The 15,556-nt window shown below is 38.2% G+C and overlaps 1 protein-coding gene across 12 annotated transcripts in view; it reads left to right on the top strand.

Annotated features, from left to right (window-relative positions):
• LOC108232031 (membrane-associated guanylate kinase, WW and PDZ domain-containing protein 1-like) overlaps nucleotides 1-15,556 on the top strand; it is a 91,590-nt gene that overhangs the window by 43,781 nt on the left and 32,253 nt on the right. For 4 of the 12 annotated variants that reach the window (XM_017409517.3, XM_017409519.3, XM_037976964.1 and 1 more), the window contains 6 exons: nucleotides 9,189-9,308; nucleotides 11,269-11,457; nucleotides 13,546-13,813; nucleotides 14,039-14,086; nucleotides 14,348-14,430; nucleotides 14,943-14,981. In XM_017409517.3, the coding sequence (XP_017265006.1) occupies nucleotides 9,189-9,308; nucleotides 11,269-11,457; nucleotides 13,546-13,813; nucleotides 14,039-14,086; nucleotides 14,348-14,430; nucleotides 14,943-14,981 (747 nt within the window). The remainder of the gene's footprint in view (nucleotides 1-9,188; nucleotides 9,309-11,268; nucleotides 11,458-13,545; nucleotides 13,814-14,038; nucleotides 14,087-14,347; nucleotides 14,431-14,942; nucleotides 14,982-15,556) is intronic. The other 8 variants (XM_017409518.3, XM_037976962.1, XM_025004509.2 and 5 more) reach the window with 5 other exon arrangements.

The following is a 15,556-nucleotide window of genomic DNA, read 5'->3' as shown; positions in this document are numbered from 1 at the left end:
CGACCACAATAGCTTGTTGACATAAGCCAACACAAAGAAAGGCTATTACTCAATAAAATTTACAAATATTGAGCTAAAATTCGATGTGGTAGTAGCGAAGAGTCATTACCAACACATACTCGGAGCATGTCATTTTGCAATATAAGGTTATTTTCAAGGCTCAATTAAAACTGTGACATCTCTGACATTTTTCAACATAAAATGGTCTCTTAATAACTCTGGCATGAAAGGCAGCAGACGATATGCAATCTTTCAAGGAATGCAAGGCCTTTACTTTACTCTTTAACTTCTTTTACCATAGTTTACAGACTTAATCTGCACAAATGATGTGGACTTGAATTCATGCTTTTTCCACACAGATTAAATCAGAAATTGTTGCAATGTGCAAGGTATGGCATTGACACATATCAATCATCCTGCACGTTGAGCTCAAAAGTACTTGAATAAATGAAGTAGAAGAGTGAAAGCGGTCCTTTTTACTGTCTCTGTGAACTGAGGTTTGTGGGCTTAAACTGAATGTCTCAGCAACAAAAACAGTAGATGTACTGCAGTGAAATTGGATTCAGACAATCATGAATCTGGATTCATCGGGATTAATTCTGAACTCAGAGATATTTATGTTGTTTTTCATCAACCTTCAATGCAATTTTATTTTTAGGTTATATGCAGTCCAAATTACTGTCACATTCTTGAAGTCCTTAAAATATTTTGCTAATTGAAAGACGGATAATGTGTTAAAAACACAAACACTTTGACATGTTTACGTTCTAACCCGTGGGCAAGTTATTGTTTGGATTTTGGTGTTCAGTCAGTTGCAACACTTTGTACAGGCTCACATTTTAATAATTAGTTCATTACCAGTTGATAATGATGCAAAGTGACAATGACAGCAAATGTTTACAACTCATCAGGGAAAGATATAGTAAGTGTTTATTATATAGTGAGTATAAAAGCTAAATACACACACATCCTTCTTATGAAGTGTGGCATTTTAAATCATCTTAACAACCATCAGGCTGGAATTTGTTTCCACTCATTTTACCTGAGCACTGGCTGAAAGCAAAAATGTCCTTAAAGAATTTATTTGTTGACTTAATTTTTTTGGCATGAGAACAAGAGCCAAGAACTTGCTCTTGGGTAAAATTACTACCATGGTGCAACATTCTGTTCAAAATACTAATGAAACTTGAGATTTTGATAAGATTTCCCTGTTTGTATTGTTATTGATCATTTTGGTTGCATATAAATTATATAAACACTGTCTAGACTAGAGCTGTGGAAAAAGTTGAATTTGTAGCTATGATTTAAATTTTTGCTCCAAACATACACAAAAACAGGATAATCATCAAAAAACAATTAATGTCTAAACTATTCTGCCATATTCCATCTTAGGAAAGTTCTCTCTTCTTGTCTTGCCGCCTAAATGAGCTGCAGCAGCTCTCCCCCTTGCTGCTGCTGCCTTTACCTAATGAAATTGTGAACCATGTCAAAATGTTACAAAATAATCTATGAGGCAAAATAGATTGATGTTAGTTGAAGGTCTGTGAAAGCGAGCAAAAAAGGAATTAATATTGTATTGTATTGGGACAAATTATGGTGACACGATAGAATAGTGGCTAGTACTGTCGCCTCACAGCAGGAACAGAATGGTTTGATCTGTCAGCTTTTTTCCTACAGAGTTGGCATGATGTCTTTCCTGTATTTGAGTAGGTTTAGTTGTTATTTGATGACTTTAAATGGACTTTGGATGTGAATGTCCATGTTCTGTGTGTCTCTGTGTGGCTCTGGGATGAATGGTCTGGTATGTACCCCACAACTCCACCAGTAACAGCTGGGATAGGCTCCACCCCCCATGACTGCAATAAACAGGTTATGGAAAATAAATAAATGAGACTAAAAAAACTGAACAGACATTAGAAGGTTGAATTATATTATTATTAATTTGAGCATAGTGGTATTGATTCTTTTTTCTTGTAAAGGCAGCAAATAAACATTTCTCAGAATATTAATCTGACCCATGATATCACAGACGCACAAGGTGTCTGTTGGTCAGTCATTCGCATTGATGGAATGTATGTTGCCAGATATTATTAGGAGAAAGTATCAAAATCCTCCAGGAAAACAAATAAAAGCAGCTGAACATTATTCAGTGTTGCAAATCCATGACGTCATTACTCTTTGTTTTCTTTTAGTTTTGTGTCGACTTATTTGCTTTTCTTGTGCTCTGTGCTCACAAGATATTTTAACACAGCCAAATCCCTCCACAGAGTTTGCCTATTTTTGAGCTTCTCTTTTTATTCAACACTTGTGATTTTCATTCTCGGCCTCACAAACAGCAGTGCACGTTAAAATTCACATCACAGCCATCCATGCACATTCCAGTTCTTGTAACTTGGTGCATGAGTGATGTGTTGTAAAACAGGGAAAGTACCAGGAAAAAGTGACTGAACATCAGCCAAAAAGGTGCAACTACTACAAATGTTACTTAAACTTTAAATCATACAGTCCAGATAAGATAAGTTGAAGCTGTAGTTAAATTTGTGTATGAAGATAGCTTGTGATATGGCTTTTCTTCTGGTGTTCTTCCTGTTACGAGTGGTATTATTTTCCCAGAGGCAATGCCTACTGTTTAAGAGAAGAACTGCAGAGAGTGCAGCTCATTTTACAAGTAGTGTTCTGTCGAAAAGTTATCAATACCTTATCAATACCTGCTGGGACATCAGTCATTAAGCACAGATAAAGAGGCAAAAAGCTTTGTCTAGGCTAGACTAGTGGCTAGCGAAATGAGTGTCAATTTTTTTTTATTTGTGTTTTTTAGACTTAAAAAAAACAACTCTTTTTCAAAACCGAACAAAACAAAATTACACTGATTGTTGAAAACAGCAACAAACTAAACAAAAAGTGTCATGCAAAAGAATAGAGGTTTATTATTCGCTAATGAAGCGTTCTTTCACACGGGTATGTTGTTTTTGAGAAAGAGTTGTTTTATAAGCCTGAAAAACTGAAACTTGTTTGGCTAGCCATTAGCGTAGCTAGTTCAAAGCCTTTTGCCTCTTTTTCCATACTCTGTGCTCTGTGACCGACGTCACCACTGATAAACTACTAATTATTCATAATCATTTAACAGAAAATGACTGGACTATCCCTTTAAGCACTGGGATCCAACTCACTCAGGCCAGGACCAGCTTTTAATTATAATCTCACCTTTGAAAGACAACATGTGATTGTAAACCCACCGTGCATTTGTTACAAAAGGTCATTGCCAGAGTTTTGACTGTATTTCATTTACAACAGTCACTCAGAGAAAATAAAAGCAGCAGTATGTAGAGAGTGCTTTCCTACATCATCTACAGTTTCCTACAACACACCACAGTGACAACACTGCCATGTACAAGCTGCTGCTGACTGAGCAGACAGTGGGAGTAAAGAAAGGAGTAACTCTTGCCTTGAAGCTCTGGGGATATTTATACTGAAAGTCACTTGATTTGACATTTCACATTTAAAAAAAGTCACAGAGAACTGCAGCAACAAAATTGCAAACTCAGTAACATTGTATTGGTAACAGATTTATCAGTAATCTTGTAGTTTTAACAGTGTTAACATTATGACTGACGAACATAAGATCGGTGTACAGTAAACAGTCTGAGTTAAAGCTGTGGTTTGGGATCATTTAGTTGGAGCTCCTAACATTTGGTTGATTTGAGACAAACGCTCTCAGCACGGTGGCTTCGGAAAGATTAACATGTTTGTGTTGCTGTTTAAAGAGCTCCTGTGAGGACTTGAAGTCTGACGTGAAGCTTCCATCTCTGTCTTTGTACAGTGACATGCTAAGTAATGAACAAATAAAACAGAACATCAAATCTACAGTATGACTGTTATATAACACTGCAGCTTTGTTCTTTTCCACCTGTCTGCAATTTTTCTGTTGTTTATAAGTAACGCTGAGTTATTTCATGTACGTACATGAGTGTCATTTTTATCCATGACAACTTGAGAAAAAGTTAGAAAATGTAGATAATTACTAAACTGTCACCCGAGTGTGTGTCTGGAGAACCTTTAAAACGTGTGCAGCACCATTTTTCTTTTAGTTTGCAATACATTTCCACAAAATATAAAGCTAAGTCAAAATGCAAAAGTGGCTTGTCAAGAACATTTTTGGATTCTTTTAAATGTTCACTTGACCTTGTCAGATTTAGTTTTAAAGTAAGTTTAAAGGATAAACCTGAGTTCATGATTCAAAATTAAAATTTTTCCACAAATAGGAATTGAAAACATTTCTGGCTTCAGTATAGTGGTCTATTTTCTATGTGGTGGCTAGATGTATTTGTTTTACATTTGTTATTCAGTAATTCATATATTTTCATGCACAGATGGTTTCTCATGGTGACAGTGGCCTGACATTGTTTTCCAGGCCAATGATAGTAAAAAGATGAGCCTAGCCTCAGTGCTAATGTTGTATTCTGGAGGCCTTTCTCTGCTCTTTGGCTGCATGTAATTTACCAGAGATTATGAGATCTCTTGCATTTGACAAATTGTGTAAAGTTTAATTAGTTGTAATTTTGGCAAAATAGTTTCCTGGAGGGAAGACATCACCAGTGCTTTAACAGTAGTGAAACAACTTTTATCATCAAATGTTTACTCATATGTTGAAATAACCTGACAAAGTTGGAGGGTTTGATTCTAAAGAAACCAAAGAGCATTGTAAAAAAGGCCATTTACACATAAAACACAAAAAATGGACAGCTGAGGGAGATTTTTGATTGTTATTGCCACTGTACCATTACAACTGTTCTTTTAAATGTTTTTTAATACGACTGCACCGAGTTCTCTGATGACCACTGGAACCACTGAGAACTTGACTCTCCACAGCTTCCCTATTTTCTTTTTCAGTGCTTGGTATGTCTCAAATAAATAATGTTCTTTAGGTGGACCTCACTGATTATTAATTGATTACCACTGCACTAGAAGGAACTTTAAACACAAACTGGAAGACTTATTTAAGTGATCTAATATTATGGCACAGTGGAGGCTCTCTGGCTGTGGGAAATTAATCCAGTTCTTTTTTTGGTTTTCAAGAACCAAGGCCGTAGGCAGCAGGGGTGCTGCTGATGAATGCCAGAGGACATGCATGTCCAAACACATAGTTAAAAGGACTAATGAAAAAATGAATTCAAAAGATTTTAATAGTGCTGCACATGTTTTAATTCAAATGACATTTTAATATTATCAGGTTTTAGTATAAAAAACAGCTCTTTTAAGGTATAGTGGTGTGCAAAATTTTACAGCTACTTTAAACACACAAAATTAGCATTAGGTTACGATCGCATTTTTATAGATATTGTCTGGCCAATTGGTATTTTAATGTCTATATTCAGAAAATTATATTATAAAATTTAATAGTTATATTTCAGAAAAGACAACATGGACTGGCAGTGTGCATTTCACTGCATATATTTGGCATTATGGGTGTTTGAGGTCATCCAAATTCACACATACTCACAGCTCACACCCCCCAACTGAACATGATCCAACAGCTAAGTAAAGAACAAATTCAGGACTGGTTCTGATTTGGTTGATAAAGGATCTCTTTGCTGCTTCGTGTCTTTTTATTTCTGATCCAGTAGCAAACATAACAAATGATAATAATGTTGAAAGTTGGACATTTTTGTTGCTGTGGTGTTTGCATTTCATAATTCTGCTCATTTTTGTACACTGACAGTTGCCAGGAGATTTACTTATTTTTTTAAGTCATTCAGCTTTAATCCATTATTACTGATCAGTAGTTGAAAAGATGTATTTTGCAAAGTGTGTCAAAATGTGAAATTTAATTTTGTTGTTGGATTTAAGAAGCAGCATCACCCTATGGGGCATTATAAACTACATGGTATCAAATATAAATTTATATAATTTATATTAATATTTCTTAAGAATGGAATCACTAGTAAGGAAATTATTTTCTGTTTGACATGAGACAGTGATGTAAGAAAGGTTTCAATCTTCTGTAATGTAAGCGCAATTGAATTTGTCAGCCTATCAGAGGCCTCCATTGTGGCAAAAATGTCTGCAGTAACGACTCCATTCCTGCCTCAGCAGACAGTCTTTAAAGCACGCTGAGCCTCAAAAACATCTTCTTCTATCAGGGGACCTCCCATTCCTATGATTCAAACTCCCAGAAACCTTTGCTTTCATCTCATCCTGCCCCGCTGAGGTGAATACAAAGCAGTGCTTTGCTTGTGTGCTGCTGCCGTAAACTGTCAGTCAGATGATTTATTATGTTGTTTTCTTCATGTGAGGAATGCTTTATTTTGAATTTATTTATTTATTGCTGGTGGTCTGAGCTCTACATTTTGGTGGGCAAATTTCTCACCTGCAATTTATCAGTTGTTCTGGGTCTAATTTTCAAAGGGGCAGGAAGAAAAGTGGTAAAGAGAATCAGTGTTTCCTCAGCACTGCAGGTGTAGCACTAAGCAGTGCCCGGCTAAAGCTCGCCTATTATGTGGTGCTTGTGGGCTGCTTGTACCTCAAGGGATAGAGTGTGAGCTTGCATACTGGAAAGGCAAACAGTCACACTTGAAAAGGTTTAGTGCCTTTCTCCTTAGAAAAAAAGCACATTTTTGATATAAAAAAGACATGGAATACTAATTTCTGTTTTTATCTGCTGCCTAAAAGCAACACTATGGTCCAGACATCTTAACAGGTACTGGGCAGATGCAAATTTAAACAATAATAAGAACAAAATAGGAAAAAATGTCATTATGACTTGTGAAAAATATTTCATCAAATGCTTATAGCTTAATAAATGTGTGTTCCAAACACCTATGGACTCATGTGATGAAATGTAGTAAGCGTAGCTAGAGTCACATCTATTGTGCCAATATTATATATATATATAGTGCACATTATGAAGTGCACATTGGGTTGGAGGGTTTTAGGTGGCTCAAAGCATAATGGTTGTGCATGTGATATCATCACTGACGTCCCACTTGGAGGTCGTGGCCAAAAAGTCTCTTGATAATGGTTGTGGACTTTATATTAAACTATTAAAATGGGAATGAGCAGTTGTGCAATAGGCTATGCAAACAAACTCCGCAAATCTTTGGGGTTATCATATTTTGTTTTTTTAGTTAAAAAGTAAAAATAAAGAAACCAAAATGATTGCTTTAAGTCATAAAGACATCTGGAATCTAGGAACGGAAATGTGGAAGTGATGAACACTTCATCCATGTTTGGGTAAAAAAATTAAATACTATTTTACAATATTTTAACAAACTAGAAAGAGGTACATATAAATATCAGGAGAACCAATTTCTTTTCAAACTTTATTGATCAGGGTCCACTTACATCTTTTTAATAAGTAAGAAGGATTACTGTGAAGACCAGCAGCCTTTATTTTATGATCGTTTTTACTTGTTGCACTACCAATCATATGACTAGCAGAGGCAACCATCTTTAATGTTTTTCCGCTGAAAGGATGTGTCCAAGCAGCATCATGTTAGACAGTAATGTAAGTGTGCAACTGCTATACATATCCATCCATTCATTTTCTTTACCCGCTTCTCCATCCTGGGTCATGGGAAGCTGGTGCCTATCTCCAGTCGTCACTGTACGAGAGGCGGGGGACACCCTGGACAGGTCGCACGTCCATCACAGGGACACATAGAGACAAACGAGACAAACAGCCATTCACACTCTCACTCACACCTAGGGACAATTTAAGAGTTGTCATTTAACCTAACATGCGTGTTTTTGGTCTGTGGGAGGAAACTGGAGTACCCGGAGTAAACCCAGGTGGGCACAGGGAGAACATGTAAACTCCACCTAGGAAGGCCCCAGGTCGGGACAGCTCTAACCACTACACCACCGAGTCACCCTAACTACTATACCATCCAAAAGAAATTCATTCAGTTGTTGTTTTGATGTTTGTGTTCAAATGTAGTGGTCTAACATATTTAGTTGAGTTAAGATGTGATGACCATGAAGGCTATTGTATATAGCGAACATCATTTTAATGCTCATCACTGACCCTTTGTGCCCTGTGGATGGGAGAAACCAGAACTGTGAAAAAATAAACAAGCTTTGATATAGAATATTTATTTCAAGGCAAAAATATGGGATTGTTCATTACTGTAGGGGTATAGGGTTTTTTTTTTCTTCATGCTGTAATCTGTATTGTTGAGAACATGTGTAATACAACTAAACATGGCCTGCTGTGGTCCACGCTGCTGTTAGATTCAAGTGTAAACTTGTATGAATGTGCATGTAAACCTTTGTTCTGGTCACAGATGACTTCAAATTGCTGTCAACTATCTGTTATGTCATCTCATCCTTTTTATGTAAAGTCCCACACACAGCAGCCCCTTTCTTCTTTTTCTGGTGTCAGGTTCCTCCTACAAATTGTTCCCAGTACGACGTAAAACAACACAGAGCCCTGTTTATTGACCCTGAGAGGGGATCAGTAGAAGAGCAGTTGGACCAGGAAGAAAAATATTATTGACAGTATGACTTTAAAGAGAATTTAAGACCCCAAAGTTGATTTTGTCTCAAATTTCTAACACATAAATATTTCAGAAATATGCCAATATTATACAGAATCTTTGGTTTTACTAAACAAAAGAAAGAGCCTGGATTAAACAGTCTCAATTTAAAAAGTCATTATTGCAATACAATAAAACCAAACACAGTTTAATTCAGTACCCGGAGTTGCTGAGCAATGCAGTCACAATCAAAGGTTGTTTAAACAATACAACCAGTTTTATTATAAGATTTTCTATGAGAAAACTGATAGATTGTTACCAGGATCAGTAGTAGTTTGCTGCAAAAGGTGACCTTTATTTTCTCCTCTGATTTAGCAGGCAGCTGTTTCCCATGGGACAGATTGATTGCTCAAGATGCGAGCCGTGATTTAATTTCTTGACATAATATTTGCAGCCTCTCAACAGATAGTGAGCTCCCGATGATGGTGCTGAATTACAATCACACCCTCTTCATTTCAGAACCCCTGCTGGTGGCTCATCATCATCATCAAAAAACTAAATGAATCTTGGGATCATGTTAGCTGTAATGGCAGCCTGTTAATGTTGTCGGTGTGAGAAAAGCATATTGAGCATGTTTTTCCCTTCAAACGCAAACATGTATTTCAAATCTTAAGGTTTTTTTGCTTCATAATCTCTGTTTGCTTCTTTGCACAGGTACAACCCGCGCCCCTCGAGACGGAGAGGTGCCAGGGGTGGATTACAACTTCCTGTCTGTGGAGGACTTCCTACAACTTGAGGAGAGTGGCACACTACTGGAAATAGGAACGTATGAAGGTGAGAACGATGATCACAACTGGCACTTGATGTGACGCATGACGGCGCAGGTGTCCTCATTCTCCACGGACACGATGAGCGTAGCAGCCATCGTATTGTATTTTTGCCTACATGCAGGCAGGCTGTAAGACCGTGCACTCAGTTGATTCTGATTAAACTGTGCATGATGAGGGGAGCTGCATCCAGGAGACAGCAGGTCTCTTCACATCTGCCCTGCTCTCTCTGATTAGGACACTGTTGTGCAGGGCTAAGTCTCATACTGACACAAACCTGTGTGTGTAAACTCGTGTTTGGTTTTGGGGGGGGGGTGGGACTGTGGTTGTTTGTTAGGCTGTGTGTCCTGCTGTGCTAAGTCTGACTTGTGTGTGCGTGTGCCTGTGTGTGAGAGTGTATTTGTGGGTCTGAGAGAGAATGTTAGGACATTAATCTGCTTGGCACTGGCTTTGCCCTGTGTTGGCACGTTGCTCCCTTTCATGCAGACAATGTCAAATACCTGTCCACAGGAGTCTGTAGCTATCCGCACAACAGGAAGGAAAACAGGAAAAATATAATCTAGATGCTGGATGTAGGCAAATGAATAAAAAAAATACTGATTTTATGAACTTCAGTTAAATACCTTAAACCTCACTGGCAGACAATGATCTATGGGCAAAATTGCTCTTGAAGTACAAGTTTAACCAAACTTCTTTAATGATTTGCTCCTTGTTAGACAGTCTGGGAGCTCATCAGCTTCATTGTACTAAAGATCAAGTTACTGTTATTGTATTCATACTATGAGCAAACTAACCGGGTGTTTAGTTTTATGTATACAATACTATTCATGCTACATGCTTAGGTCAGATAAGATGATGTTTTTCAGGCATGATCATGTAATCAGTCTACTGTTTTTGGACTCAGTAAATAAAGCACTGTAGAAATGTGGATAACAAATATTTTCCTGCAGTCTTTTCTTAAAACAAGAATTTATGTTTTAATACTTTGTTGTGCTTTTAATCTGACTGGGAGATTGAGCCAGGTGTTTACAAAACTAGTATGCAGAGACAAAATATTGGCCCACTGACAGACCTGAATGACTCCTGAGGACTGTGGCTGATGGGAAAGTTTAAATTACACAGGTTTTGCATGCAGTTGAATGTGAAAACAATGAGGTGGTTTTAATTATTGCTGCTTTTCATTTACCTTGGAAGTTGAGACTTTCATCTGGCAGTGATTTGGCTAACTACAATTAGCAATAGAAGGCAATAATAGTGTATTTCGCTGCAGTTTATGTATTCAAACACTGTATCAAGCAACATGTTTCCTGATAGGAGCAGTTCAGTACTGTGTCTGCGACTGATTCATTGAATTATAAACCAACAAAAGTGGAAAAAAAACACGTTGCTAACTGAAGACATTACCTCTTCCATGCATTCTGATTGGTTGTTGGTTTTGGTTTGAAAATAAAGAAACAGAAAATTTATTGAAATGGCGTTTTTAGTTTTTTTAATGTAACTACTGTCATGCAAGTGATTGAGCATCATTTTAAATGGTCAAATATTTGATTTCAATCTGGCAGAAAGTGGAGTTAGGCCTCTAGGCCACCATAGAAAACAAGATATTGCCCATAATTGGGCCAAAATCAAAGGAAAAACAGCTGGCTTGATTATAATAAATGCTCTACTAACTAATAATAGTTTTGGCAAGTATAAGATGAATGTTTTGAGATGCTTTCAGAGTTTAAATAAAACAGCCTGAAACACAAACAAGTCAATTTTGTGTGTTATTTTCACAATTTGTAGTCACACCACCTTCCAGCTTTGTGTCTTTTACTCTCAGCATAAGACTATGGGTAGAGCCTCTGGCCGCTTCTTTGTCCCCCTGCATTGCCTGTGCTTTTTTATCCCTGGCTCCTTCTCTTCATCTCCTTCTCTCTCCCTACTGTGTCTCTCTCGAGCATGCTAATGTCCTTCTTGTTGCCTAGGTAACTATTATGGGACCCCAAAGCCGCCGAGGCAGCCCATCATTGGGACAGTGACTCTCAGTGATACGGGCTCCCATCAGTCCACCCCAAAGCGCACCAAGTCCTACAATGACATGCAAAACGTCCGCGTAGTGCCTGCTGACGACGACGATGACGACCAGGCCACGGAAATGAACAACAGTTTTACAGGTGAGGGCGCCGCTGCACCTCTCCTTAGCCTCTCAGTTTGTTGAAGTTTCTCATTCTACAGCTTTAGTTTGGTCTCTGCATGTGTAGTGCTCTCCATCTGTGTTACGTTTCCTCTAAACATTTTTTCTTCCACCCACTGTGGAGTGTGTCTCGTACGCATGTTCAGAGCAAGATCGGGAGAGAGATAGTGTGTGTGTGTGTGTGTGTGAGTGTGTGAGTGTGTGTGTGTGTGTGTGTGTGTGTATGTTTATGATCTCCCTCCTCTGTAAGGTAATGTGTGTCTGGCAGTTACATCATGTCTTTGTGATGCAGATTATTTTCCTGTGAGCCTGTTAACACTGCCATCTGCCTGTGAGGAGGGTTGTGCTGCGTCTTTTTTTTTCTCGTCAGACGCTCCACAAACACTCACATCTTTGTTTTCATGTATCCTTTTCATTCCATTAAATTGTCCGAATGTGCGCAGATCATTTGTATACCTGCATCAACAGGAGAATTGCAAATCTAATCCATATTTATAGACTGAAAGGCACAAACCAAATCATGGCATTTTAAAGCCAAAGTCCTAAACCTTTCCCTGCTTTGCTTCAGCACGTTTGGAGAGTAAAAAACGTGGGCTGTTTTTTTTTTCTTCTTTGTTGCTTTGAATGTTTGCGCTCTCCAAGTCCCCCTGCCAGGCTGCCAGTAAGTTGAATTTGCACCTGAACAGTCCAGAAAATCCCTCATAAGTGGGAAAGCCAATAGGGATGGAGGCTTGGGTTAGCTTAAGGGGCAAAATGCTTATAGCTGGAGAGATAAAGTGGGTGGGGTGGGGTGTCAAATTGAATCAAGGAAAGACTTGCTGAAGGAATTAGCATATTTTTCTCAGGCCCCATCCATACAGTAACGTGTTTTGTGAGTACTTAAAAGTTTTTTTTTTTATTGTTTTAGCCTTGCATCTGCATAAAAAAGACCTTTAAAAGCTATTTTAAAAACTGGATTCTAGAGTGAAAAACCTTTTTAAACGCCACCCTTGCATTTTTGTGTGGACAGCCTAAACACAACTTTTTGAAAACTATCATGTCATAAACCCACCTCTACCACCACAAGTGTGACAGATGTAACAACAATGATAATGACAGACGCTTGCATTTGTGCTGCAGACACCAGTTTTTCAAATAAGGCAAAACCTTTGTGTACAGACAAGACTGATGAACAGTAACATTGACTTAAATAAAGCAGAGCAAGAAAAAAACTTACTATTACACCAGATGACATAAGGCCATCCTGTAAGCCATACAAAAAACAAACATTGCAGAAAAAACTACAATATCCATCAAGTATACATTTAAAAAACTTGGGAACTATAATAAGAAAAAACAGATATTGTGTGTTAAGAATTTACTCTTATGCACTTTGAACATTGTGAGGAAAATCCTTCCCTCTAACTGTTTCTCAATGGATACTGGGCCTGAAATCATCCATTATGTTCACATACTTGGACTGTCACAACTCCCAGTCACCTTTTTCTGTACTTTTGTGGTCTTGTAGTTTAATGTGACACAAAGTGGAAGTTTTACTTCCTTTTCCCACAAAAAGTATTTGGTGCTTTCTCATTTATGTCATTCTTTTTTTCTTCTTCTTCTTCTTGTGTTTGCAGTTTGAACAATAGACTGTACAGTACAATATATGAATTATAAATATATGCACACACTACTTGATGTGTAAACTTTACATACATTGTCATGTTTTGTTTCCTGTTTCTGGTGTATCTTCATGGCAGTGTAACAGCACTGCATGCAGGCCTGGCGTAGTTATTACAGTCTTTTGTGTCATCTGTGTGGATGAAAACATTTCTAGAGGCAGTACTGCGTTTATGAAAAAGAAATCAAAACAACAACAACAAAAAAGATTGTTTTTGGAGAAAATGCCTTCCTGTGTGGACAGGGCCTTGGAGAGCAGAATATTGGGGGAAAGGGATGAGCTGAGAGTTTGGTGTGAGTCAAGCTGCATGAGCTGAGTGTCTTTATAACTCCATCTTGCATGCGTGAGACATAAACTGTAATTTTTTTTGTTTGTCTTTTTTTCTGTTGTTCTTCTCGTGTTACCCAGGAACCTTAGTGCGTAGCCTTTTCCCCTCTCCTTTGTTGTGCACAGGTAACCCTAACGACCAGGACGAGAGCCGTACCGGCATCCTTCGGCCATATCCTGTGCGTGATAATGCTCTGGCCTGTGGTCTGAACAATGCCACCACCTCCACTGTTGAAAGTGGGCAGCAGACGCTCGCAGAACCACAGGTCTCTCCAGATGACCCTCTGGGACCGCTGCCTGAAAACTGGGAGATGGCCTACACTGAGAACGGGGAGCTGTACTTCATAGAGTATGTATCTGCAGCATGAACAACCTCACAGTTCTATCTAACAAACACAGCCTTTGCGTTTCTTTTTGTTTGTCCAGTAGCTGGTTCTCCACAGTGATTTGGTTTTTAGGCCTTCCCAGCCCCTGACTGCAACTGCTTTCCTGTTAATCCCTGCATGTCCCGATCTCAAAAGGAGATCACATCCTGATCACCTGATTACCCTCCACCTCTCTGTCCTCTTTGCAGCACTGCAAAGCCTCACCACCAGGACATGGCTGTGCATTTTCAGAGTGTGTACGTTCATTTAACTGAATAACAGCATGGTTTTTTTTTTGTCTAACAATACAGGAAAAAAGTCTGGTTGTTTATTGTTACATTGCCTGTGTCGTTCAAATTGTTTTTTCATTTGTTTTTAGCAGACGGTCCTTTGTAAACTCACTGACACATTTTATGTTTAATTCTTACTGATGCATTCAGGTCCCTCTGTTGGGCTTTGATATGCCACTTTGACAGCCTGCGCTGAATTATTCTGTTGTCTTGTTTGTTTCCTCTCAGCCACAACACAAAGACCACATCATGGCTGGATCCGCGGTGCCGAGACAAAGCCTCCAGGCCTTTGGAAGAGTGTGATGATGATGGTAAGCCTCCAGACATCATTAACAACATAAAAGTGTGCATTTGCAGTTCTGTGTAGTGGTTTAAAAGCAGCAGGAGTTCTCAGACTTGTGTGTCATGTGTACTGAGTGATGATGCTTTGATTTCTATGAGTTTTATCGCTTTAATTCAGTTTCTGTTGTAAAGTTTCATGATTTCAAATGTGTCTTAGATTTGTCATGTGGTAAAAATTGTTGTTATTTAACATGACATATTGCTTCCTGATAAACATAAAGCATTTGACAAATTCTGACACTTATTGTTCTTTTTTTTATGACAAAATTGCACCATCAAGTGGCGAAACTGAAAACAACATGCCACACTTTCATGTTAGGCCTAAGTTGCTTCTAGATGGTGTTGTATTCTGGGTTAACCTATTTCTAAGGGCTGTTTGTTCCTTCTTTCTTGCCTGACACTATATCCCTCACTGATGCCTTTGTTATTTTTCTATTCTTCATTTTGTTTTCTTTGTTTCATCCTGCTTTCGAAATTGGAGAAGAAGGGATACATACGGAAGACCTGGAAAGTGATCTAGGTATGTTCTAATAGCCCAACGCCAAAAGGTGCAACAAGACTGTGCAAGACCTTTGTTTAAAATTTTGGTGTTACCTATTTGGAGTCAACTCTGTCTGTCTGTTAGCAAAATATCTCTTGAACCACTACACAGATTTCAATGAAACTCTCTGGGAATAATCATTGGATGTACATTTACAACTAATTGCTCTTTGGAGCCAACCCAATTTAAGATGGATGCTACACCTGAATGACCTTAAAAAACACAAAAATGGCTATAATTCAGTCAGTTTTATAGATCTTGTGCTAAAATGTGGTGTGGCAGTAGCTGAGTCATTTACAACACGCACACTAAGTGCTACTCATTGTGCAAGTTCTTTGCTTAAAACCTTGGCCTTAAATGTTGGAGTAAACCCTGTTTGTGAAACAAAACCTTATTTTCAAGACTTGACCAAACATCTATAAGTCTGCCATTTCTCAACGTAAGATGAGCTTATTTTAAAGCTCTGGCATGAAAGGCGGAGGGTGATTTGCATTCCTTTAAAGAATGCTGTGTTTTTAATTTTTAATGATCTGACCACAGTCATGTGTAACCTT

Source organism: Kryptolebias marmoratus, linkage group LG8 (assembly GCF_001649575.2).
Source record: "Kryptolebias marmoratus isolate JLee-2015 linkage group LG8, ASM164957v2, whole genome shotgun sequence".
In the NCBI taxonomy this organism is placed as follows: Eukaryota; Metazoa; Chordata; class Actinopteri; order Cyprinodontiformes; family Rivulidae; genus Kryptolebias; species Kryptolebias marmoratus.
Note: the sequence above shows the minus strand (reverse complement) of the source record. Positions and strands in the feature narration are given on the sequence as shown.